General features: G+C 37.6%; 1 protein-coding gene across 1 annotated transcript in view; it reads left to right on the forward strand.

The window, feature by feature from the left end:
* Window positions 1–212: 212 nt before the first annotated feature.
* znrf1 (zinc and ring finger 1) overlaps window positions 213–25,280 on the forward strand; it is a 41,929-nt gene continuing 16,861 nt past the window's right edge. The window contains exons 1-2 of the mRNA XM_055192396.2: window positions 213–1,337; window positions 24,229–24,324. Coding sequence (XP_055048371.1) covers window positions 950–1,337; window positions 24,229–24,324 — 484 coding nt within the window. The 5' untranslated portion in view covers window positions 213–949. The remainder of the gene's footprint in view (window positions 1,338–24,228; window positions 24,325–25,280) is intronic.

Raw genomic sequence — 25,280 nt, forward strand, 5'->3', positions numbered from 1 at the left:
ATATTATGGACTGTTAACCTAATACCCCACATGTTTGCCCCCATTATGGAGATGAAAGACTATGCAAACATTTACTAGGATTGCAATTGAATAAAAAATGTTGAAAATATAAACAGGAGTAAATAATATCACGCAATCATGCATGCCGCCTCTGTGTTGTTAACTTAGTTATGGCACCTTTACTGGGTCACATCTCTGCCCCCTTTAAACACAATATTCATATCATTGTGCGGTTGTTGCCGACTACGCATTTTAAATGCATGGCCAGTCCACGAAGGCAACAAAACGAAACGATCCGTCTCAATGATTGATTGTTTGGGCTAGAAATTGTAAATCTGTGTAAGCGTTCACACCACTGTTAATCCGCGAATGCGCAGTAAACGCCTCTATTGTCTCCCAGCAGCGGAGAGCGAGTGAGCGGCGCGCACCGACGGATCTGCGCTTGCAGGGGAGCGGCACACATTGACCCGAATCTCCGGGCAGACGAAGGGAGGACAAGCGGACCCAGACGTGCACACTGGACGGACATCATGGCTGATATATATCGAGTCATTGCTTTTTGAGCAAGAGAGAGATATTTAAAGTACTGCGGATCTGTTGTTGCGCTCGTCTCGGGTGATTTTGGGCAGCCCGTCCTGTCAGTTGGTTAAAAGGGAACGTGTTGCGTTTTTTGCTTGATTGAAATACGCGACATCGTGCCTTTGGCTTTATCATCATCATCATCATCTCTTGTGAGTCAAGGGGATTGACACTTTAGGTCCATGGTTCGGCCGAGAAAATGGGCTGTTGCGTCTGCGAGACCCAGCTGTTGTAGTCAGACTTGACAACCTCGAATTTTAGCGCTTGTTTTGGTCGCTTGCTTGAAGGAGGCTCGAAAAGCGCCGCAGACAAGCGCATCCGTGACACCCTTCCCCGCGACACCCCCGCCCATTTCGGAGGATACTTTTTGATGGGGGGCAAGCAGAGTACGGCGGGGCGTCCCCGGGGTGCTTTTCCCGGTGTATCGACGGATGATAGTGCGGTGCCACCATCGGCCCACTTCGGGCACTACCGGCCAGGTGGCACGATGGGACTGCGTAGTCGCTCGGTGAGCTCTGTGGCTGGCATGGGCATAGATCACAGCGCCACGGTGCCCTTCGGCTTTTACACCCCTAGGGGAACAGACTCGGACAGGGCTGGAGGGGGTTCTGGCTCGGATTCGGCCCATAACGGAAACGGGTTCCAGGAACCGGGCGGCGGGCACCACACAGACGGCATGCTTTACCTGGGACCCCGCGCGTCGTTGGCGGACACGTTACCCCTGCACATCGCGCCCCGGTGGTTTAGCGCGCACAGCGGTAAGTGATAACCGAAACTCCGCATAAACAGGGCGCGGGGGCACCAAACTACAGTACGGAATATGGACGCCCGTTGAACTTTAGAGGGTGTGCGCGCGCGCCCGCTGAAGAGGGACTACGTACGAGACCTGTCTGACTGGCGGCTGGACGCGTCGCGTCTGCAGCCACTGAATTGGCGATAATAAAGCAGTGATTACAGAGGGAGGGGGGGGGACTCGGTGGTTATCATCCGATTAGCTCGAGCCACAATATGTCTCCACGACCTGGCTCGTTAGAGGCCCGGGCCGCAGCGCTGTTACCTCACGGTCCCTCGGTGCTCATTAAAAAAAAAAAAATGTGCGAAAGCTGTAAACAATTGATTCTGTTTTTCTCTTAAAGGTTATTTCACTGACACCAAATGAGATTACCCCTTATTGTGAGAAAACAAGCCTCATGTTAACAACTCAGGCATTCAGCTATGAATGTCATGGTGCGTAATTTGGCTCTAAACAGAGATCACCCACAGGTTGCAACTGTGAGTTAATGAATGTCACACTGAACACAGGAGAGGTCAGGTGCCTTTCTAAAGGGTGGGGACTGTCTAGAAGGGGGATTTGTTCTGGGAACAGTTCACATTTATACATATGCCAGACATTTTTATCCAAAGCGACCTATACAGTGTATCAAGATAGGCATATACATTTTATCATTATGTGCGTTCCCAGGAAATCAAACCCATGACCTTTGCAGGGCTTTACCAATTGAGCTACATATACATTACTGCTTGTTCCCTTGTGTTTAAATTCAGTCCTAACAAATAGATTTTTTGTCATGTCAAGTACTTAATTAACCGGATACAATGCATCTGGAACATTGCCTTTCTCATGCACACACATATCAGACCAGTTTGTCTAGAATTCAATGCATACATGTAAATATAATTGGCCTCAAGACCAATGCAAAAATGTTTAATGAGAACCTTGAATGTACTTACTGTAGGCCTATTAAGAGTGAAATTAACCAATTCAAGTTTAATTTGTAATATAACTAGTGGAAAACTAAAATAAAAAATAAAGTGGAAAAATAAAAATACATCAGTGACAAGAGGGTCAGATCAAATAGCATTCCAGATTTTCCCCAAAAATATTAATTTGATATAAAACCTGTTAGCTTTTGTTATCCAGATCTATCAAATCCCTACAGGCTCCACATCCATACAGTAAATGTTTCTGGATTCAATCAGTGTCCTACACGTTTATTCTGTTTATTCTCACCCGGCAAACAGAAGTACTGTTTACACGAGTAGCTGGCCTACTTGCAACATATTTTTGAGACCTGCAAGTCAGCTCGTTTTATTCATTTGTCTCATGTGTCAAACTTCATTTATGATATTTGCAATAGCTGCTTTAACACTGGCCATCTTTGGTGACATGGAGATCCACTCTTGATAATTTAAGTCTTAAGTTTCTTTCTTTCTTTCTTTCTTTCTTTCTTTCTTTCTTTCTTTCTTCACTATCAGAAAAAAGGTAGAAAACTAAATTTTCTGTCGCTGGGGTGGTACCCTCAAAGGTTCCTTTTTGTACCTTTATGGGTATACAACACATTAAAATGTTGTACCTTTTGGGTTACAATAGTATACCCTAAGGACCAATTGTGTACCTTTAACACTCGAAAAATGGCTGGGTTATTTTTGACCCATAATGGGTAAATATTGGACAAGAACATATGCTGGGCTAAAATTGACCCAATGCTGGGTTGTTGTTATGCAACCATGGGTATAATAACCCAGCAGTTGGGTAAAAACAACTCAGCATTGGGTCACATTTAACCCAGTGGTGTGTTCTGTCCAATATTTACCCATTATGGGTCAAAAATAACCCAGACATTTTTAGAGTGTTAAAGGTACACAATTTTTACCAGTGAAATGTTAGGGGTGCAAAACATTTAATTGTACCTTTAAAAGTACAAAATGGGTACTTAAGGTACAGTAATGTACCCCAAAATGTATAACATTGTAGGGGAGAGCAGGGGCGAAAGTACAATTTTTCAGAAAAAAATCATTTTAAAACGTAATGTTTTAGACAGAGATGTATTTTTGCTGTGGTCATTAACTCACAAGTGTGGTATAAATACCAGGTGGAATTTTTAACAAATGTAAAACGACTTCAGTATAATTTCACTTTGAACATAAGTACCGCATTGTTACTTTCGACCCTGTCAGCTAGGACAAAAGTAACATAACATTTATTCATTTAGCTGACGCTTTTATCCAAAGCGACTTACAATTGCTATATATGTCAGAGGTCACACGCCTCTGGAGCAACTAGGGGTTAAGTGTCTTGCTCAGGGACACAACGGTTTGCCAAGTGGTTGATGTCCTCAGGCCAACATTATGTTGACCCTGGAACAACATTTCAACCAACCAATCAGATTTCAAAAATAAGATTATAGTTTGTTTTAAGTTTAAGCTTACAACCAAGATTAGCTGTTTCTAGACCATTGTTTTGTACTTATCATGTCCCTCTGATTTTAGGTTTTGGTTATGGTTAGGGTTGGGGTTTGGGGTAGGTTTAAGTTTCATTTAGAAAAATTTTGTCCTTGGGTCAACACAATATGTTGTCCTGAGGACATCAACCACTTGGCAAAACCAGTTTGAGCCAGTAGATTTCGAACCCGGGTCTCTCACACCAAAGGCGTGTGTCTTATCCACTGCGCCATCACCAAGTAACACACAGGTTGGTCAAAAGTAACACAACAGAAAAATAGTTAATATGCACGACTATGACCTTGTTAATATGTAACTGCAAACATATTTTGTCGTTTAACTTTACATTTTTGTTTTAAATTTCAGTTTCATCAAATGTTTCAAAAGCAACTCAAGAGTACAAACAGGAATTGTTGAAAATAAAACTGTATGAACACTATAAAATTAAATTAAATCAAACAGGAATAATATAGATTTTCAACATAATTTTGCAACAGTATTAGCAGCGGGACAAAACTAACAAGTGTTACTTTCGTCCCGACAGGAACTCCTGACATTTAATCCCGATTTACTTTCATTTTGAAAAACTCTGAAAAGGCAAACGTCGAGATGTGTTACAGCACTAAATAACCTGTAGATTGATCAGTACTGTAACACATGAAACCAGAAACAAAAAGCCTTGTAAGAAAAAAATGATTTGACTTATCATGGAACAAAAACAGCTTTCTGGACCCACACGCGCAAAACGATGACGAAATAACGTGATATTTGTCAGTTCTGTCAAGGGTTGCGTGTTAAAGATGCTGTCATAGTTTGGATTAAAAATTTAGTCAAAATGTAGGCTCGAAGAAAATCACTTTGATACCTTCGTTTAACGTTACTCGGTTCTCCCCTATTATGCTATGTATGCCTGTATATGTACCTGTAAAGATACAATACAGTTTTGTACCTTTTTTATGACAGTGTTCTTTCTTTCTTTCTTTCTTTCTTTCTTTCTTTCTCTATCGGTTGTGAGTGGATTGCTACAGTAGATGGTTGCTCACAAGTCAAAACATCTTGACCACCAAGTCAAAAGACTTGACATCAATGACTCTTTCATTTGATTTGAAGTTGACATTTGTTTATAAAGAGGAAGTTGTTCAGTTTAACTCATTCTGCATTGTCATAAAGTTAACTTTGCTTGTTTCCTAAGACAGTCGGTTCAGTTCACAATTGAACTGTTGCAGTTTGGTCGATTCATTGAGGCAGTCTCTCACCTGTTTGCTGAAAGAAAGCAGATTAAAAACGAAATAATCACTTTGTTTAAAGCGCCCTGTTTAATCGTTATTGCTCACCCAGTAGAAAACAGAGTAATCATTTACTTCGCTGTTTACTTTCTGCTTTTAAACTATCCACCATATACATTTGTAACCAAGGTGATATCACAATGGACGTCTTCATGATAACACTCTAGAGATCAAGGGTTCACACTAAAGCACCTTTATTTTTAAAAGTGGTAAAAGTGCTCCATACTACTAGTTTGAAAGTATATGGCAAATGCATAAACATGTATGTAAATATGATAAGAACCTAAATAGTCAATTCTAGCTCAACTTACATTAGGTGAGTTTCATGTTCAATGCCTGATTCATGAATGAATCATTTTTTTGAATCAGTTCAATGAGCTGATTTGAATGATTTGTTCACGAATCTTACTGATCCAGTTTGAGTTTAACCTCATCAGTTGGAGTGGAAATGAATAACAACACAAATATTAGTCTGTTGAGGTAATTTTGGGTGAACTGTTTCTTTAATTTCGGCCAAAATAGGGTGAAAAGTGTTTTAGGAATGTTGGGATTGTGTAACATCTGTGCTGATCTGTCTGGCAGCAGGATTCAAGAATATAGGTCACTCTCTCGAAATTATTTCAGTTTTTCTTCGCCTCGCTGGTCTCTCTCTCTCTTACTGTAGCTTAGGTTGTAATGCATTTATGCAAACACGCACATTCACAGAAACGCACACGCTAGCGTCTTTACACAAAGTTCCAAACACAGCATCAGTCGACAAGAGGTCGGCTGTTGCTGTGACAACCTTGTCGCTTGCCACCACTGTTTCACATGCTGCAGTTCTGCATGCAAGCCTGCCACCCCCACAACACTGGCATACTTGGTTCATCATGGGAAAAAGAGCGAGTTCCCATCGCTCCATCACTTCCTGCGTGCCGCGTTTCGCATCTAGCGGCCCCTGTGGATGACAGCTGACGGGGCCCTTCAATGAAGTAGGGGTGGCTCGTGCAAATGACTGGGCAATTAGCAGCACCTAGCAGACGGCGAGAGGCCATGACAACTGTTTCCATGGAGCGGGGACCGAACCTTGCCGTTATACAGTTGAGACCAGTTAAAGATAAACCTCTGACAAACACAAGGGCGCCTTGTGTGCCCTAGGGACCTTTGCATTGTTGTTTTACAATGGCTTCGCTTTTTGCCATTGAGCTTGTTGTTACTTACACATTGTGCCAAAACAACATCCTGTAACCAGGAAGTTTACGGAGGAAAACAGTAGGTCGGCATCTCCCCCCCTTCACTCCCCACTCCAAACACATATTCACATATAGAGACGAAAAACACATATAAACACACGCACAGACACTCGTCTCCCTCTCCATGTCATTACCGCCTTCTCGTCCCACTGTTGCCATGGAAACACCTGTTCTTTTCCGACTGGAGGTAATAAGTTGAAACTAGTTGAGAAGAGTTCGTTCTGATGTCATCTGAACATGGGTAAGACCATGTATGGGCATCCTGAACTTTCCATTCAGAGGCACCGATTCAGACATCCACCGATGGCCGGGTTTCACAGTATTTTTTTTATGGTGAAAACAGCATGCAATATTAATTCGTTTTTAGGACTCCTAATCCGAGAGCACTGTATCTCACTACACTTTGCATTTTAATGTATACATATCAGCATTGAACTCATATTATTACATTGAGATTGGTAAACTAATGGACAGTTAATTGGTTTTGTTTGGTCATTTTTTATTTCAACAATCCATCTATTCAGCAGTTCTATCGTTAAATTATTATTATATAATTTACATTTATGCATTTGGCAGATGCTTTTATCCAAAGCCACTTTTGCATTGCTAATGCTTTACTAAGTGAGCTATAGGAACACTTAGCATATTTAAATATTAATGTATTTCTTAATAACTAATTTGCTTCTATTTTTATTCTTTCTTTTTATTAATACCATAAACATGATGATTCCATTAAGATTCCTGAGCTTTGCAAAAGCAACAGCTTAACTCTTAAAATGCACCTATTATGGCCATTTTACAAGATGTAATATAAGTCTCAGGTGTGCCCAGAATGTGTTTTTTAAGTTTTACCTCGCAGATCATTTATTATAGCATGTCCAAAATGCCCCTATGTGTGACTTGCTGTTTTAATGTCTGTACCTTTAAAGGTGCAGTGTGTAAATTTTAGCGGCTTCTAGTGATGAGATTGAGAATTGCAACCAACGGCTTAGTCCACTGCTTACCCCTCGCATTTGAAACGCACAGAGAAGCTATGGTAGCCGCCGCCGGAAAAACATGTCATCGATGGAGACAACTTAGTAAACAAAGTTTGTCCATTAAGGGCTTCTGTAGAAACAAAATGGCGACTTCCATGTAAGGGGACCCTCTGCATATGTAGATAAAAACATCTTATTCTAAGGTCATAAAAACATAACGGTTCATTATAAAAGGTCATTATACACCGCTGATATATAGTTTTGTATATAATTTTGCATTTCTGTCAAGAGATCCTTCTAAAAATTACACACTGCACCTTTAAATGCAAATGAGCTACATCTCCTCAATTCCTTACAAACAGACAGTGAGCACTTTCAGATAAAATAGATTTGATGAATACAGTCTGAGACAATAGTATCTACCTAGTGAACAGAGTACAACTCACTTAGGGTGGAAACTATGGTAATGCATGACTGTAATTGGGCGGGGCTTTATCAATGTGACCTCACATTGATTTAAAAAAAGACAAGGAGCAGGAGGATTTTTTTTCTTCGTAGGTTGGTTGTGTTCACAAACTGCCAACACACATTATGTCCAAACACTGGCTTTTGCATAAAAGGTGCCCTTTAATGTTACCGTATAGCGTGAATATATAAATGTATCTGTTTGTGTACCACCCACAATGTAATATGCACATGTGTGTGCTGAAAAAGCAAATGTAACATCTTAGAAATAATGACAGGAAATGGCCTTCATTCTTCTGTCCTTGAAATCTGAGGCAAAACTGCTTGTTGTGAGGCTGTATGGTAATGCAGGAATACTGTCCTGATGGGAACTGCTTTAAAGAAAGCTGTCATGCTGTCGTCTTGCTCTCTCGCTCTCTCTTTCTCCCTTCAGCAGTGCTGTGTCACCATGTTTACATCTTCGTCTCACTGTTCCTTAAGGATCCCCCCTTTCATCTATCCTCATTTTTATAAGAGTAATGAATGTAGATTGATGACAGACTAGGCAGGTACAAGATTAACAGCATTGATGTAAAACACAGTAAAACAAGGTGGGTGAGGTCAATGTGACAGTCAAATAAAACCTTTAACAATTAATTGTCTACTTAGTTGATTTTCCAGGACTAAATGCAAGCAAGTTTTTTAATGTATTGTACATTTTAATGTAATGACTTTGCATTTTTTGGTACATATTTCCTGTATTTTCTGTTTGCATCTTAATAAAATAGATTGAAAAATAAATATGGATGGGCATTAAAACTTCTAAAACAACAAGTCTGGTGGTGGTGGTGGCCTAAGACTTTTGCACAGTATATGAGGTGAAATGTGAAACCTACATTATTGTACGCTTGCTAATCCCGCTGTAAACATTACCTCATACGGCTATTTTTAAATACAGCTTCTGTTGTTTGCACCATCATTTGCACCATGCCAACAATGGGCATCATATTTACTTTTATTGCCAGCCTAATATTGTTTGAATGAATGACTATATATATATTGGTTGGAGAGAAATGTATTCTTGGTGGATGTTTTCTGTGAACATTAACCTGTAGCAGGTTAAAGAGCCTCTGTTCAGTGATGTCTATATTTAGTTATTCTTTATGTTTGTTTGCTGATAAAGTCAATGTATGATTTGTACAAATGTAAACTGTGTACAGAAACGTCACCCAAGTACAACAGACAATGGAATAGTGACAAATGTACATTAATCAGTTGTGTCAGTTTTGTGAACTCAAATGTCAGCTTAGAGAATTTAGTAGTGTTAAATATTTAGCTAAATCATAATAAGCTAATTGTTAAAGGGGCAATAAGTAGGATTTACCCCCAACTAGTGGTGAAATTGTATTTTGCATTCAAACAAACAGTGCTCTCTAACGTCTCGCTTTTCCAAATGCGTGTTGCAACTACGGTAGCCGTTATGTAATCGCTGATCTCCTTGTCCGTTGCAGCTGGTTCACGTGTTCTGAATGAAAACGCGTTTTGGAAACGCGTTGGTAGGCTAGTGCTTTTTGTCCCTCTCTGCTATTATAGTTTATCAATATGGCGGAACGACATGAAAGCCTCCTTGAACTTACCCGTTCAATGTAAGTAAAGAGAAGAAATTCTAAGCTTACAAAGAAAAGTCAGATCACTGGCAGATGTCATTTGACACCAAGAGGACATATTTATGAATAAAGACATTGATTTTGATAAATAAAACACTTAAAATCCTACTTACAGTCCCTTTAAGCCTGTTAAATCTTTCCCCGCCAGCATTTTTCATGATTTTCACAAAAGTTTAATGGCTTCCAGAAAATGCTCCTTTTTAAATATATAAACATACAATATATGAATTAAAAGAACAGACCCCCTGCTTTCAAACTAAAAATCTGTTTCATCCTACCTTCACGTGTTCTGTTTTTATCACCTCTCAAATATGTGTAGGTTTCTACAAAAACACAAATTTTTATCAAAAAGCTGAGATAATTCCATTTTTGTGATGGACTTTTGATAGAGATCAGATTCAGAGCGATCTTTAAAACATACACGGACATACAGCTGTTTGCCCTAGGGCAATACTTCCGGGTTTTATAAGTTGCGGAATAGCCTGGTGGATAATAGCGGTATTGCAGATTGACGAGATAACTCGTCAATGGCGGGGAAAGAGTTAAGCTGCAGGCTAATATTAATTGAAATAAATTTTAATGTTGCAAAAAGTGAAAGTTGGATCTACTTTAAAACTTACTTCAATCAGTAACACTTAAAGTTCTGTTATTTTTTGTGTATTTGGTATAATACAATGTATTTGTGTGGTTTACAGTCAAAAATCACATTATTTTTCACATACCGTACATTTTTGTAGCTCCAGATTTTACTCTCTTCCTAAAACGCACGGATTTAAAAAGCTCTGTGTACCTGATTGGCCAGCTAACCTGTAAATTGTGATTGGCCTGACTACCACTGACTTAATTTACTTTGGGGTATGTACATTTTGCATAGCGTTAACATACGAACAGGAAATGAAAAAATGTGAATCAGACAATAGGTGCTCTTTAAAACAATTACTTAAAGTAGTAATAATAAAAAAAATTCACTTCAAATGAATCAAAAATTTAAGGTGATTTTTTTAAACTTACTATAATTGGTACCACCTAAAAATGTAAGGTCTTTTTCCAACTTAAAATTTTCAAAAAAGTAAATTAGCAAAATTAGCTTAACGTTAGGTTGAGTAAAACGATGTAATTTTGCATGCCAAAATTGCGCAGAAATTTAACTTAATTTTACAATAACTCCAAAACTACAGTAGATAACTGTAATATGTAATTAACTGTTAAATAGTGTGTTATTCATTTCAATACATTTTTAATGAGAATGAAGCTATTCACTAAAATGAATTGGAATTCCCAATGCTACATACAGCATGAGATGTGTATGTTTAAATACCGCTTCATCTTCCTCTGTTGTAAATCTGCGGTCTGTGTGCATTTAAATTATGATGAACAATCAATCAATACAGCTCCACTTCTAGTTAATGGAATAAGTAGCTTGTTACCAAAAAATAATAGCTGTAGCTACTTTTACGCTATTATAAAGTGCTGTTAAGCTAGCAGTGTCGCTAATGTTATTTAGTTACTCCTCACTGTAAAACAGCAAGGTTTCAGTCTCAGTGTTTCAGGCTTTAGCATTAAATATGCCTCACTGTTATGACCCCTGATCCGTCAATACAGATCAATATTTTGCAATAAAAGAGCCTGGCGAATAAAACCGAGCTCTGAAGGTACTGCATGCCGTGTTGGATATATACGGCGGTAAGCTGTGGTGTGTTATGACAAATGAATGGTCGCAGGAAGTCATTGTTGTCTGGGCAGTCATGGTTTGTAGATAGTCCTGCAGCGCTTAACACCCTTTAATGGTTTGACCTGTTTTTGTTTGTGGTTTTGTGCTGAGTCATGCAGTGCTTCCTGTCTGTACATCAGCTTCTTTGTCTGTCTCCTTCCAAGTGGCCATCATTAATTTAATCGCGTTTATTTGAAATGATCATGGCGTTTTCGTGTCCGCTCGATGTCACGACGCATGTCGTAAGATTTAAATTTGTGTTTTGAATGTCACATTAACAGCAGTTTAGAAAACAACTGAAGATGTAGCTTACAGAGTGGATTTATGTAAATGCTGTGTGTATGAATAGACTCAAAAATATGTAGTTCTGTGATGTAATCAGTTGCTTTGTTTTATATCCTGATGTGCTGGCTACAAAAGTATTCGTTGCTGCATAATTACGCTGCCTCTCAGCTATTGTAGAGTAACAATCCCAGAATGCATGGCAATAAACTCAAGTAAGCTTTTATTGTTTCATTGGAGAAATAGAGGACAAAGAAGAAAGAAATGTCATGTCTTAAAGGGCACATGTTATGCAAAATCCACTTTTACAAGGTGTTTGGACATAAATGTGTGTTCGCAGTGAACACAATGAAAAAAAACAAAGTGTCACTAGACATTCTGTTTTGGTTTTCTTGTTAATGTGACATCACACTGATAAAGCCACTGACAGACAGATAAATTTTTCCCAAAACCTTTTCTTAATATGTTTGTTAGTAGGGCTGATGGGCGATATAGCTAAATTGTTTATCATCGATATAACGTGTTATATCATTCAATAGCACTAATTATTAATACATTTTATTAAGCTTTTTAAAAATTAAAAAAGTAGATTGAAGTATGTTTTATTTACACACTTTATTAAGGCAAACAATAAACAATTTTAGTTTAGCAGTACAAAAAATGTGTATATCTTAAATTAAGATGAAATTGGTGTTAAACAAACTCTATAAATGCTTTCTCTGGAGCATTTTCGTCACCATAATGTTTGATTCCTGTTCTTTGTTTCTTGTTGTTTTTTCTAAACTGGATCGGCTTTTTTCTTCACCTACATTTTTTATGTACTGTAAATGTCGGCAAATCAGTACGGCCTGGTAGAGTAATAATTTGAATAAGAAATCATTTGTATTGCGTATGTGTCGAACGAACACTGCCATCCACTTTGAAAGCTGTGCTGGAGCGTGCGCACCATAGATTGTTAAAAAAGATGGACGACGCGATGTCGCCTCCCTCCATTGCATTGAAGCCAAAAATGTCCGACCATGGTTGCCGCCATGTTACGTAAAAATGTCAGTTTGTAGCCAAGGCATGCGCAGAAGGAATCGTCCGTGGAGCCAGAGGCGGAGCCGCGTTATCAAACTTTCGCGCAAACACTCGCGCACCCAATTCAACCACGCCAATAATAACGACACGCCCCGTTTCTATAACATTAAATTACTAGCTAAAATGAAACTTATCTCAAAAATGAACACTTGAACACATATCAGCGTGATAACAACTACCTGGAAGGACCAAAACCATCTTTTGGAAACTTTTATTGGAAGTGTAAATATTTTTTTTCATTTAAATGGATAGTGCGGGGTTTATTTCCCACCCACAAGTATGCACAGCCTACACACAACAACATTTTTGCGATGCTGGTCAGACATTTCCTTTAATTATTGACAATCTCCTCGGCCACAGCACTCATTTTTACATGTTTTTGTGCTTTTCCTGTTACATGGCGATGGCGCAACCGAACCCCACAGCAACACGTGTTATTGGCTGTCTTTTATTAGGGCATATAATAGGCGATTAAGATCTAGGAACAGCGATGTAATGTAGTCCAATGCAGTTTTAGCAATGCATTAACAGGCGCCATATTCAAAGTTTTTTCCTATCTTTATCGAAAAAGGTGTGTTGGCGGTACATATTAATATCGTTATTTCGCCCAGCCTTATTTGTTAGCACATTGTAGCGCTAATGCAGCTAAAGATACGATTGTCAGACTGTATTCACAGAAATCAGATATATTTTTACCAAATGCATTCACTGTCTGTTGGTAAAGGAGTGACGGCAGTAGCTTATTTGCATGTAAAGGTACACACACGAAAACAGCGCTTTTTTGCTCCCACTCAAATAGGGGCATTTTGGACATGCTATAACAAATCATCTGTGGGGTATTTGGGGTTGAAACTTCACATAAACATTCCAGGCACACCTGAGACTTATATTACATCAGGGATTGTCACACTTATAGTTATCCCTAGGGCTGTCACAATAATTAAATAATCATCTCATTGCGTTGATTTCAGATCACCTCAATGATTGCACATCTCTTTAAAAAACACAAGGGGGAGCTGCAGCACCTGTATAAATGCACCGTATCAGATGGTGCTCCTTAAATATTATATTCATTAAAACATTACTTTTAAATATGTGTTATGTGTATTAATATTTAATCATAATCACAACGTGTAAAAATGATTTCATGAACAAACAAAAAAATGTATGAGAATTAATCAAAGTCCTAAAACAGGCAATTGATAGTCATAACCGCCACAATTTATTAGACAATTAACTCACAGCCAAATTTCATAATCGTGACAACCCCGGGTATTTTTAAACCTCAGGTTAACAGAATCCTGGGTTATCTGTTTCAGTTTCACACTGTTCACACTTAACCCTAGGTTACCGTTTTCATTTGCATATTTGTGGTGTCACAACAGTAATGATTGGATTAATAGCGATGTCATGCTGCCTGAACTAAAATAGCCGCTGTCGCTTTAAGCAACAGCTTGTCTCTCACTTCCGCATCAGTGACAAAACAGGTCGCAACGTAAATCTCTCTTGGCTGTTTTAAGTCTCCTGGGATGTCATTTATGCTCCAATTCAGGTGTTTTCAGTACACAGATCGTGATATGATTCATGTTTTCTTTGTGTCAATAATAAAAAGTGTAATGAAAATTATTGATTATCTCACCCAATATCTATATGTACGGTCTATTTATATGCTACTATGATGAGTAGCAATCGTAAAGCTTCACAAACGTTCATTGAATCAGCTGTGAATCGAGTATGTCACTGCCTCCATAAAGTGTTATGACAAGACGTCATCTACATAGGCATAGACAGAAAAGTATCTCACTGGGTTAAGGAACCAAACTACTGAGTCCTTTACAAAGTCACGCTGTTGACAATTGATTAAGCATCGCTGCTGTCTGTAACCTCGCTTGTTCGAATCAATCGGTTTGTTTGAATACTGTTTAAGAAACACTGATCCTTTCAGGTTTCTCTGTGGGAGACAATGATCAATACTTTCATTCTTTTCAACCACGAAAGAGGCTGTCATACAAGACACGTTATTGAATGACTCGCTAGAATACTCGATTCTGATTGGTCAGAATTCAGTAATTAGGTTATCAGTGCAAACTTTTACATTACATGCAAAAATAAAGCAGGGAATATGTAGTGCAATATAAATCTAACCAGCAGTACACTACAGTATAATTTCATTAGCATTGCATTTGTTTTTAAATTGCTGTTCTTTATTTTGCATTTGCTTACTTTGCTTAGGCTTAAATTTAGCTGAATAAGGCCCCAAGTTTAACATTGTTGATGAGTCTTGGGAATTTTTATAACAGAACTGGCATTTGACTTGTTCGTCTTCAACCGGCAACAGAGCAAAACCTATATGTGGGGGTCTCATAAAAAATGCATGGGGATCAGTCGGAGCAGTCAGCTTTGCTCGAGGATAACGTCAGCCAGGAGGACGAGAGCCAGGGGACACTTTAACCGATGCCGTGCGTGATGGCTCTATTACACATCTGTGCGGAGACACAAAGCGAAGAGATGCTTTACCAGTCACGAGCCTTGATTGTTTTTACGAGGTGGAACTGATGCGGATTGGAGCTGAATTACATGGTTTTTAATAAGCATTTTCATCAAGTTGACAAAGTGAAGGGCCTTTGACACTTTAGCGAACAAATCTGACTGTACAGGGCTGACAAAACCATGAAAAAGTGTTTGCTGAGGTGTAGCGTGCAATGGTTCAGAGACACCAAAGATTTTTAATTGAAATTGAGAAGTAATATGAGTGATTTACATAAACTCTGTTTCATTAAAACACCTTAAATTTAGTTATAATAAATCAAGGCTGTTTTTTGTTGATTATTTGATAACAGAGTAAAATGGTGCTTTTCCATTGCATAGTACCCCACGGTTTGGTTTGGGTCGGGTCAGCTTACTTTTGGGAGCTTGTCCACTGGGTGCAGTACGTAGTACCCAATACTTTTTTAGTACCACCTCGGTCAGGGTTCCAAGCGACCCGAGCTGGTACCAAAACGTGACACGAAAACATTGTAGATCATTGATTAGTCTGAGAATCGTCACTACCAGTGTCATCGCTATAATGTAAAGGATTAGCTTTACCTTCATGCTAGCATGCGCTGTCTCGAGCAAACATGTTGTCATCTGTGCTTTGCTATAAATTCCCAAACTCCCTTTTAGCGATGAAAAACATCCACAGGTTGAGAATCAGGAACAGCAAAACAGTTTTTTTCCAGATTTGCAATTTGTTGTGGCACATTCGCGACGCGCACGTCTGCATATATGCTTAAATGCAACTTAAATGATGCTCAGCCACGACGCAACGGTGTTTGTACAGAAACTGTCATGTTAGACGGATGTAGTGATAAACATGATGTGCAAACATCTATTTGTGGTGGTCAATTTTAATTTTGTGGCGGACTGAGAAATAAATGAATGTAAGGGAATGTACAACGACGCTCTCATGTGTATGATGTCACAGCAGTAGGCAGTGCAAATATAACAACACGCCTATAATCCCTCCCACTCCGAAGTGTTACTAAACTCGATGGAAAAGCTAACCAAGCCAAAGTGAGGTGAGCTGACCGGACCTGACCCAAACCAAACCGTGGCTTACAAACATTCCTCAAAATATCTTCCTTTGTGTTCATCACAACAAAGAAATTAATACATGTTTGAAACAACATTGTGTGTAAATAAGTGATTAATTGATGCCAGAATTTTCATTTTTGGGTGAACTATCCCTTTAAATCTAAAATCTGATCTGAGGCTCTCATCATTTCAAAATGGTCCAACAATTGTCTCTAGCTGACACCTAATAAAAAGTGCACCATTGCACCTGAAAAGTTAATATTAGTACCTCAGAGGTATATATTGGTACCAAAGAGTGCATATTATTACCTTAAAGGTACATATTGGTTCCAAATACATATTACTTAAATGGTACAAATTAGGACCTTTTTAAAGTGTATCCCGCACCTCCTCACCCCAGGACAGCTTGGGACTATTTATTGACCATTATATTAACCAAATCTGTAAGAAAAGTTTAATGTGATTTTATGAAATGGTTTAAAAGATATCGAAGTTAATAACTTAGCATCAGCATAAAACCAATAAGCAAGGTGGGTTGCAGTGTTTTTATCATTTTGTGTCTTGCCTACACTCTTAAGCATGTGTTAATTTTAACACATTGTTTTGTGTTAAACTATTTAACACATTATGTGTTATTTTAACACATTATGTGTCATTTTGTGTTGATTTTGAGTTCAAATAAATGAAACAAAGTGTGCTATTCCAAAAATAACACAGATATGTGTTAAGTTAAGGACAACACATTAGATGTCACATCAGAATACCCGTGGTAAAATAAGTGTTTAAAATATCTTGTTGTGGTTTAATTTAAATTTAAAGGTTCTTCTTATCATCGGGCTGTAAAACTCTTTTTAATAAACCCTTTATTTTTAAGGTGTCAATTTAGGTCACATTTAAGTTAAAATGTCTTATTGACCATTAGCCGCCCCCCCTGACCACTGAAATACACAACAACAGCAAGTCACACAAACACACATACAGAACTCAAAACACTCAATCTCCCATTAGTGCCGTGGTTCGAACCAGATCTCATTAAGACCAATAGAGGCTCTAATTAAACCATGCACTGTGAGAGCAAGCATCTGGTCGGAAGGGTCCATCACTTTATTTTGAACTCTTCCCCTTATCAGAGCCCCAGCCCTGTATATAAAGGTTCAATGTATTTTGCCTGATATTTGATATTCTGCCATTTACATACAGTACTGTGCAAAAGCCACCATGCCACCATTAGATTAGTTGTTTTTGCAATAATATAGTGATCATATATAATTATTTCTCAGCCTCTTTATTAGAATACAACCAGAAAATACAGACAAAATTGTATGTAGTATTAAAAACAGTATAAAAGTATAAGCTGAAGTGTCAAGTATTTAGGGGAAACTCCCCTTCCACTTAAAGGTGCAGTGTGTACATTTCAGCAGCATCTAGTGGCGAGGTTGCGAATTGCAACCAATGGCTCAGTCCACTGCGTACCCCTTGCTTTTGAAACACATAGAGAAGCTACGGTAGCCGCCACCGGAAAAACGTGTTATCGTCGGAGACAACTTAGTAAAAAAAGTTTGTCCGTTAAGGGCTTCTGTAGAAACATGGCGGCACAAAGTGGCGACTTCCACGTAAGGGGACACTCTGTGTATGTAGATAAAAACGTCTCATTCTAAGGTAATAAAAGAATAACAATTCATTATAAAAAAGGTCTTTATACACCCCTGATAATATAGTTTTGTATATTATTTAGCATTTCTGTCAAGAGATCCTTCTAAAAATTACACACTGCACCTTTAACCAATAGCAGGCAGCTGCAGGATCTCTTAAACATAAATGAAATTAAATTCTTCTTATAATCAAATGACTTTCTCAAAAAAAAAAATATATATATATATATATATATATATATATACAGTATATATATATATATATATATATATATATATATATATATATATATATATATATATATATATATATATATATATATATATATATATATATATATATATATATATATATATATATATGAAGAGTTTCGTTGCAAAACGAGATAAATCCATATTTTAACATTTTTGTCAAAACATGTTTATTATTATGTTATCATGTTATTATTTTGTTTTATTGTGCTACTTAGCTGTATTTTTTAAGTTATGAAGGTTTAAATCAAAACAAACCAACTGCTGTTGCATTGAAATTAATTGGAATGCAGAACCAAAAAACGTGATTTCTGGACAATTAACAAAACGGTGGTTATCTCGTTTTGCAACGAAACTCTTCATATAGTATACAGTTAAGCAGAACACTAAACAACAAAACAAAACAGACAACAAAAACAAAACAGTATTGTGATTATGGTATTGTTATGGAGCAATGATAATAAGCTAAATAATACTAATAATACTAATAAATTAAACTGATAATAATACAGATGATTACATTGTTATGAAGTAATGATAATAAGCAAAATAATAGTAAAAATAATCAAATAAAATAATAATAAACAGATAATAATACATATTTATGTGATAATAATAATTATAATATGTATATTATGTAATAATAGTATGTACAATAATGTAGTAATAGCAATAATAATTCTAAGGTTTGTTATAATTACAGGAATATTTTTAATGCCCATAATAATAACATAATAATAAATAATAATTATTATTATTATTATAATAATTATTATTATTATTAATAGTAATAGTACTAACGACAACAAATATAATATTATAAAAAAGGATGTTAATATTTTGTAAAATATTGTATTTGTATTTTCTGTTTGTATCTTAAAGGTGCAGTGTGTTGTTTCTAATTTTTAGAAAGATCTCTTGACAGAAATGCAAAATAAAAAACTATATCATAAAGGGTGTGTAAAGACCTTCTTATAATTAGTCATTATGTTTTTATTACCTTAGAATGAGACTTTTTATCTACATACACCGAGGGTCCCTTACGTGGAAGTCGCCATTTTGTGCCGCCATGTTTCTACAGAAGCCCTTAACGTACAAACTTTTTTTACTAAGTTGTCTCAGACGATGACATGTTTTTTTCGGTGGCAGCTAACGTAGCTTCTCTATGCGTTTCCAAAGTGAGGGCTGAGCAGTGGACTGAGCCGTTGGTTGCAATTCACAACCTCACCACTAGATGCCGCTAAAATTTACACACTGCACCTTTAATTAAAAAAAGAGTGAAAATAAATATGGATGGACATTAAAACTTTGCTAAAACAACAAGATGGTGGTGGTGGCCTAAGACTTTTGCACAGTACTGTACATCATAATTTACATTACAATTATGCATTTTGCAAACAAAAAAACGACTTACATGGCATTACAAGATGAGAATTTTATTAGTAGATGTGTTTCCTGGGGATCAAACAGACAGACAATTGTATTCACATTTATACTTTATTTTTATACTTTATTCTACTTTTTACTTTACATTATTTTGTAGACGCATGCTCAATTCGAGAGCCATACACACGGTGCGATATGTTTTCTGAACGCTGTGTCAGATAGCACGTTGGAAATAAAGAGGAAAGCGGCACAGTCACGTTTTCTGCTCGGTTTAGGCCCTGTCCACACATACACAGTATTTCAGGAACCGTACCTTTTTCTATGCAATTTGGCAATTTTTATTAAAAGTCTTGCCAGTGTGAAGATTTTTGGAAACTCGGCGTTGTCGTGTAGCCGGTGAAAACTAAGTTTTTGGCCTGTGATGTGCTGAGGGAAAACTGCAATGGCTTCTGATTGGCCAAAATGACTTTACTTTAGGGATACATCAGCATCTGTTGATTTGGCTTTCTATTAACATAGCCTATCCGGTTTTTGTGTGTTTGTGCGGACGCAGAGATTTTTTTAACAAAGGTGGATTAAACTCTAGGACTATGCCTTAGATGCGAAATGTAACCCGCCCCTTAGATATCCTTAGGTGACGCAGCAAACCACTGGGACGAGGTCAGCGTAGGTAATTTACAAATAACTTTAAGCCAAATTACCTGATCTGATTATCGCATTGTCACTGTAGACAGCATAGACGGCTGTAGCCTGTGAACTGCTGTGGTGAGCTTGTGTTGATATTTTTGTCCCATGTGCTACTCGTGGTAGTGGAAGCAGTTGGCCTATCTCGCATGTGTGACTCGAGTTCTGCGTGCTGACAGATGGAACCCTATGGCCCCCCCTTAGTAGCTTTGTTTTGGTAAATCACACCTCTTAAGAGATGGGACATCCCTGATAGAGAATTCCACACCTTCATTTTCCACTTCAGTCTTCTTTCCTTCTCTCGTCCTCTCTCTCTTTTTCCGTCTGTCCCTTAGGAATGCCTCAAAATAGCAGCCGGGAAAAAGTGGGTCAGGCATCATCATGGGTTCCTGGGGTGTGTTTTAGAGGTTGGGGTGTTTGCGAAGTGAAAAGGGGGCGGAGACTATCGAGCCCGGGTTGTATTGACAAATGGGACTGTCTTTGCAACTAGATTTATTTCGTTTATTTTGTCGACTCTGCATTTTGTAATCAATTTATCTTTGTCTTACTTTCTTGTATGGCTGCCTCCGTTCATTAGAATGACTAAACCCACTTTCTGTCATTGATGTTTTTTTTTAAGCCAAATAATATAATAACTTTGTGGCCATATCTCTGCCGACCTGTAAGCTTATAATTAAACGAGCAATATACGTTTGTTTAAACTATAAACCAGGGGTCAGCAACAGGCGGCCCGTGGGCCAAAACTGGCCCGTCTCCAATACGCAAGCAACGTTTGGGACGGGTCCAACTGCAAGAGCATAGATATTCGAGCGAGCACTGAGCTAAGCCGGACAACACGCACTCGCTCGATCAAGATGACTTTTGATACTTTGGGGTGGGACAATGACTGTGTCTAAGCACCGTTAGTTGTTTGATTAAATCAATGACACGCATTATCTTTTATTCCACAATCTGTGTCCAGACAATCCAGAGAAGACACGTTTTAATATATGTCGGAACCAACCCATCCTCATCCCCATGGCGTCAATATTTGACGCACTTGACCATGCGTCAATAGCGTTACGCGGAGGGTATACCTTTCGCGTCATTTTTTGACGAACTGGGGACTTCAATACTATTACGTCCGTTGCATTCTCTTTCCTATTTTCTTACCATTTTCGCGTCGGTTTAGGGTTAGATTTACATAATGACATCCCTACCCAAACCTAACTCTAACCCCAACGCCAGGTGACAACTGTTTAATCTCGCGTACACTGTTTAATTTTGCGTAATCTAACCCTAAACCGACGCGAAAATGTTAAGAAAATAGGAAAGAGAATGCAACGGACGTAATAGTATTGAAGTCCCCAGTTCGTCAAAAAATGACGCGAAAGGTATACCCTCCGCGTAACATATTGACGCATGGTCAAGTGCGTCAAATATTGACAACATGGGATGAGGATGTTTAGGTCGGAACAGGTAATTTATGTTAAAACAAAAGTCTTGTTTGATCAGCTGCAAATCCAACCATAATGCCAATCTTTAAAGAGCACCTATTGTCCGATTCGTGTTTTTAAATTCCTTTGGTGTGTAGGTGTGTATTAGTACATGTTAACGATATGCAAAAGGTACAAACCCCAATGTAAACGATGACGTAAGTTATCATCTCCAATGTAAATCTATTTTCTTGGACTACAACAAACGCACGGATTGTAGGCATTTATTTACTTCCTGGGATTGATGATGTAGTAAAGACCGACATTATCATAATTCCTCCCGCTTCAGACTCACAGCCTGTAAGTTAACTCCTGTCAGCATTGCATTGTGAATCTTTCAAACATGGTAAGGAGCATCACATTTTCAGCTGACGTCAGAGGTATTCAGGCCAATCACAACGTACAGATTAGCTGGCCAATCAGAGACACAGAGCTTTTCAAATCTGTGTGTTTTAGGAAGAGAGTGAAATCTGGAGCTACAAAAATGTACGATATGTGGAAAATAATGCGTTTTGTTAACCATAAACCATGTGAACACATTGTATTTTACCAAATACACAAAATAACATTGTTTTTAGCAATGAAATAGGTGCACTTTAATGTATTCATATTGTAATTTTGTTAAATTACAGTCTTTTTTTTAATCCGAAACCTACTTGTCGACCCCTGTCATAAACTATCAATACATAGAAAATATATATCTTTTTTTTTGAGGGTGGGTAAATAAATAACAGATTATTAATGTTACCAAAAACTACAACAAAAGCTAACTAAACTCAAAAACATGCCTGTAAACTAAAATAAAATAAAATCCAGGCCTAAATATTAGTCGAGAAACACTAAAATTATTAACTGAAAAAAATAAAATACAATAAAAATAACAAAATTTAAGCTAAAATAAAATTTATATTTATAAAATAAATAAAATATTTGTAAATAAAACAACATTAAACTAAACTAAAATATATTAAACTTTATGGGGTGGTTTCCCAGAAAGGGATTAGCTTAAGCCAGGACTAGGCCTTATAGCTTAAGCCAGGACTAGGAAATATAACTAGTTTGAACAAACATGCCTTACTAAAAACATTACTAGTGTGCGTTTTGAGACAGTACAAAGGGCACTGATGTATTTTAAGATATGTCAGTGCAAATTGTTTTCAGTTTGGACAACTCTTACATTTATTTTAGTCTAGGACTAGTCTAATCTCTGTCTGGGAAAACGCCCCAAATATTACATTTGTTAAGAAATAAACTAGTAAGAAAACTAATTTAAAAAATGAATAAACGTCGGAGCCGATGGTGTAGTGGGCAGCGCTCCGACATGTGGTGCTTTCGCACTTTGGTGACCCGAGTTCGATTCCCGGCTCGTGGTCATTTGGTGATCCCATACCCCCCTCTCCTCCCTGTACTTTCCGGTCCTCTCCTCACTCACTGTTCAAATAAAGGCAAAATGGCCAAAAAATATAACTAAAAAATAATAATAAAAAAAATAAACATAAGCGGATTTTCGAATTTGGGCTTGGGGGGCACCTACCGGCAAACAAGAGTACTGCAATACCCTTTTGAGATTAGCAACTTCGCTTCCTCGTTTTTACACATGATTTAAATGAATTAAAACTATTTTTGCCTCATGTTACTCAGTCCACCCATTAAAATATTAAGATTAGATAAATAAAATATGAATTCTCATATTTCTAGCTCAGACAAAATCATAAATGGCTCTGTCCCCCACAAATTCCTGCTATGCTAATAGAATGACAAATGCTCATAGCAAAAATACTAAAAATAAATACTAAAATTAACATAAAAGCTAAAAATATAAAAACAAAACTAATTATTAAAATACTAATAAAATAAAAACCAAACTTGGAAACTTCATGTTTAATTCATTTTCGTTTTTTATGTTTCTTAAGGCAAAAATGTTATTAAACAGTCTTGTGTAACTTATGTTTCCGGCAGCTCCCACAGGGCAAACAACCTGTCTTCACCCTAAATAATTATCAACATAAGCACCAAAACTGTGTTAAAGTGTCTCAGAAGTGTTGTTAATTAGATTTTACAATTCCCCTCCGAACCGGGGTTCTGCATCATGGGCACAAAGCTTGTCTGGATGGAAACAGGTTTTTTCCATATGTTTACAATGTCTGGTAATTTACCCTCCAGGCAATTGTGAAACAGCCCCTTTTTCAATATGAGTACTCGTTTCTAAACTTGGTGGAAACCAAAAGCTGTTGAAGTGCAGGACTATCATTTGTTTGGCTTTTGGCTCATGTAGTATTTTACAACCACACTTGTACCACCTTAAGTCTCCGACCTCATCAGCTTTCTATATAGCCATGCTGATGTGGCAAGATCACTTGTGAAGGTGAATTCATATTTCACTGCATTGTAGAGCAAAGGCTAAACATAACATAAAGTTTGGCCTACTGACAGTGGCGGCCGGTGACTTCTTTTTTCGAGGGCGCTCGATGCGAAGTTCGTCACAACATGTATTTAAAAAAACATGTATGCAAAGTGATATATAGACAAAAACATTCATTAAAATATTTTTTGTGTGTCATCAAAGTGATTAACAGCTAAAACAGTGCATTTACAATAGGAACACATTATGATGCAAAGGATTATGGGATTGGCAGTATTCAGACTGCTACATCACTGCGTGAATGGGTTGTTGCTTGCTAGTGGGTAACCAGATCTAACGACAGGTTTCTATTTCCCTATAGGATTTAAGTGTCCTGTATGCTCCAAATCAGTGGCATCCAATGAGATGGAAGTTCACTTCATCATGTGTCTGAGCAAGCCACGCCTCTCCTATAACGGTAAGCCATCCCTTTTTCAGACACACATGTAATACAGCACACGCCCAATTTTCCACTTCAACCTTGTGGAGTATGTTTGGTCATTTACTGCTATGTAAAACTATCAGTGCCTCTATCTTTCTTTTGCGTCACTGAATCAGTTTATCTTTACTTTTTTCAGTTTTTATGGAAAAGTGAACTCCAGCTAACCCCCAAATCCATCTCTGTTATAGTCTGTTTAACATAAAAACCAAGGTCATCTGTATTTGACACTTTCTTTCTCGTTGTTTCATTTTTGTACTGATTTTTTCTAGTTATCTATAAAGCATTCACTTCCATGTTGTGATTTTATTGGGAATATTTAGTGGAAAATAATGTGTGGATTTTATCTACACAGATTCGAATTGATCATTTATCAAGTAAAATGTTTGGCTATGATTTTACATGGATACAGTAAATATGCATGTAGCTGAACTGGTAGAGCATTGTGTTATAGTCAAAGGTCATGGGTTTCGATCCTAGGGGAGCACACTAGTCTGGGTAAAGAATCAAAATGGGACGTGGGTGATGCTGAAGTGGCTGGTTGCGGAAACCACGCCCACCTAGCTTGACGGTAGTGACAGCAGTGGCAGTTCACCTGTCAAGTGGCCACGCCCTTAATTATGCAGAACTTGAAGGCTTTATATAATTTAAATTAATAAAATTTAACCCCCCTCACAGTTAGCTATGTGGGTGATTCTCACGAAATCCAGACTTAGAAGGTGTCCAGCATCAGATTTTTAAAAAGCCCTTGAAGCCAATTTTTTTTTGCACATATAAGATTAAGGTCTGAACTTACTATAACCATTATTTTTAGAGGATTTAAAAAATATTTCCTATAGAATTATTTACATTTTTTAGATTATCATTATCAAAAATTATCATTACCGCAACACAATATTACATTAAATATATGCATTTACAAACTCATGTTTCGG

The sequence above is a fragment of the Misgurnus anguillicaudatus genome, chromosome 6 (genome assembly GCF_027580225.2).
Source record: "Misgurnus anguillicaudatus chromosome 6, ASM2758022v2, whole genome shotgun sequence".
NCBI classification, from domain to species: Eukaryota; Metazoa; Chordata; class Actinopteri; order Cypriniformes; family Cobitidae; genus Misgurnus; species Misgurnus anguillicaudatus.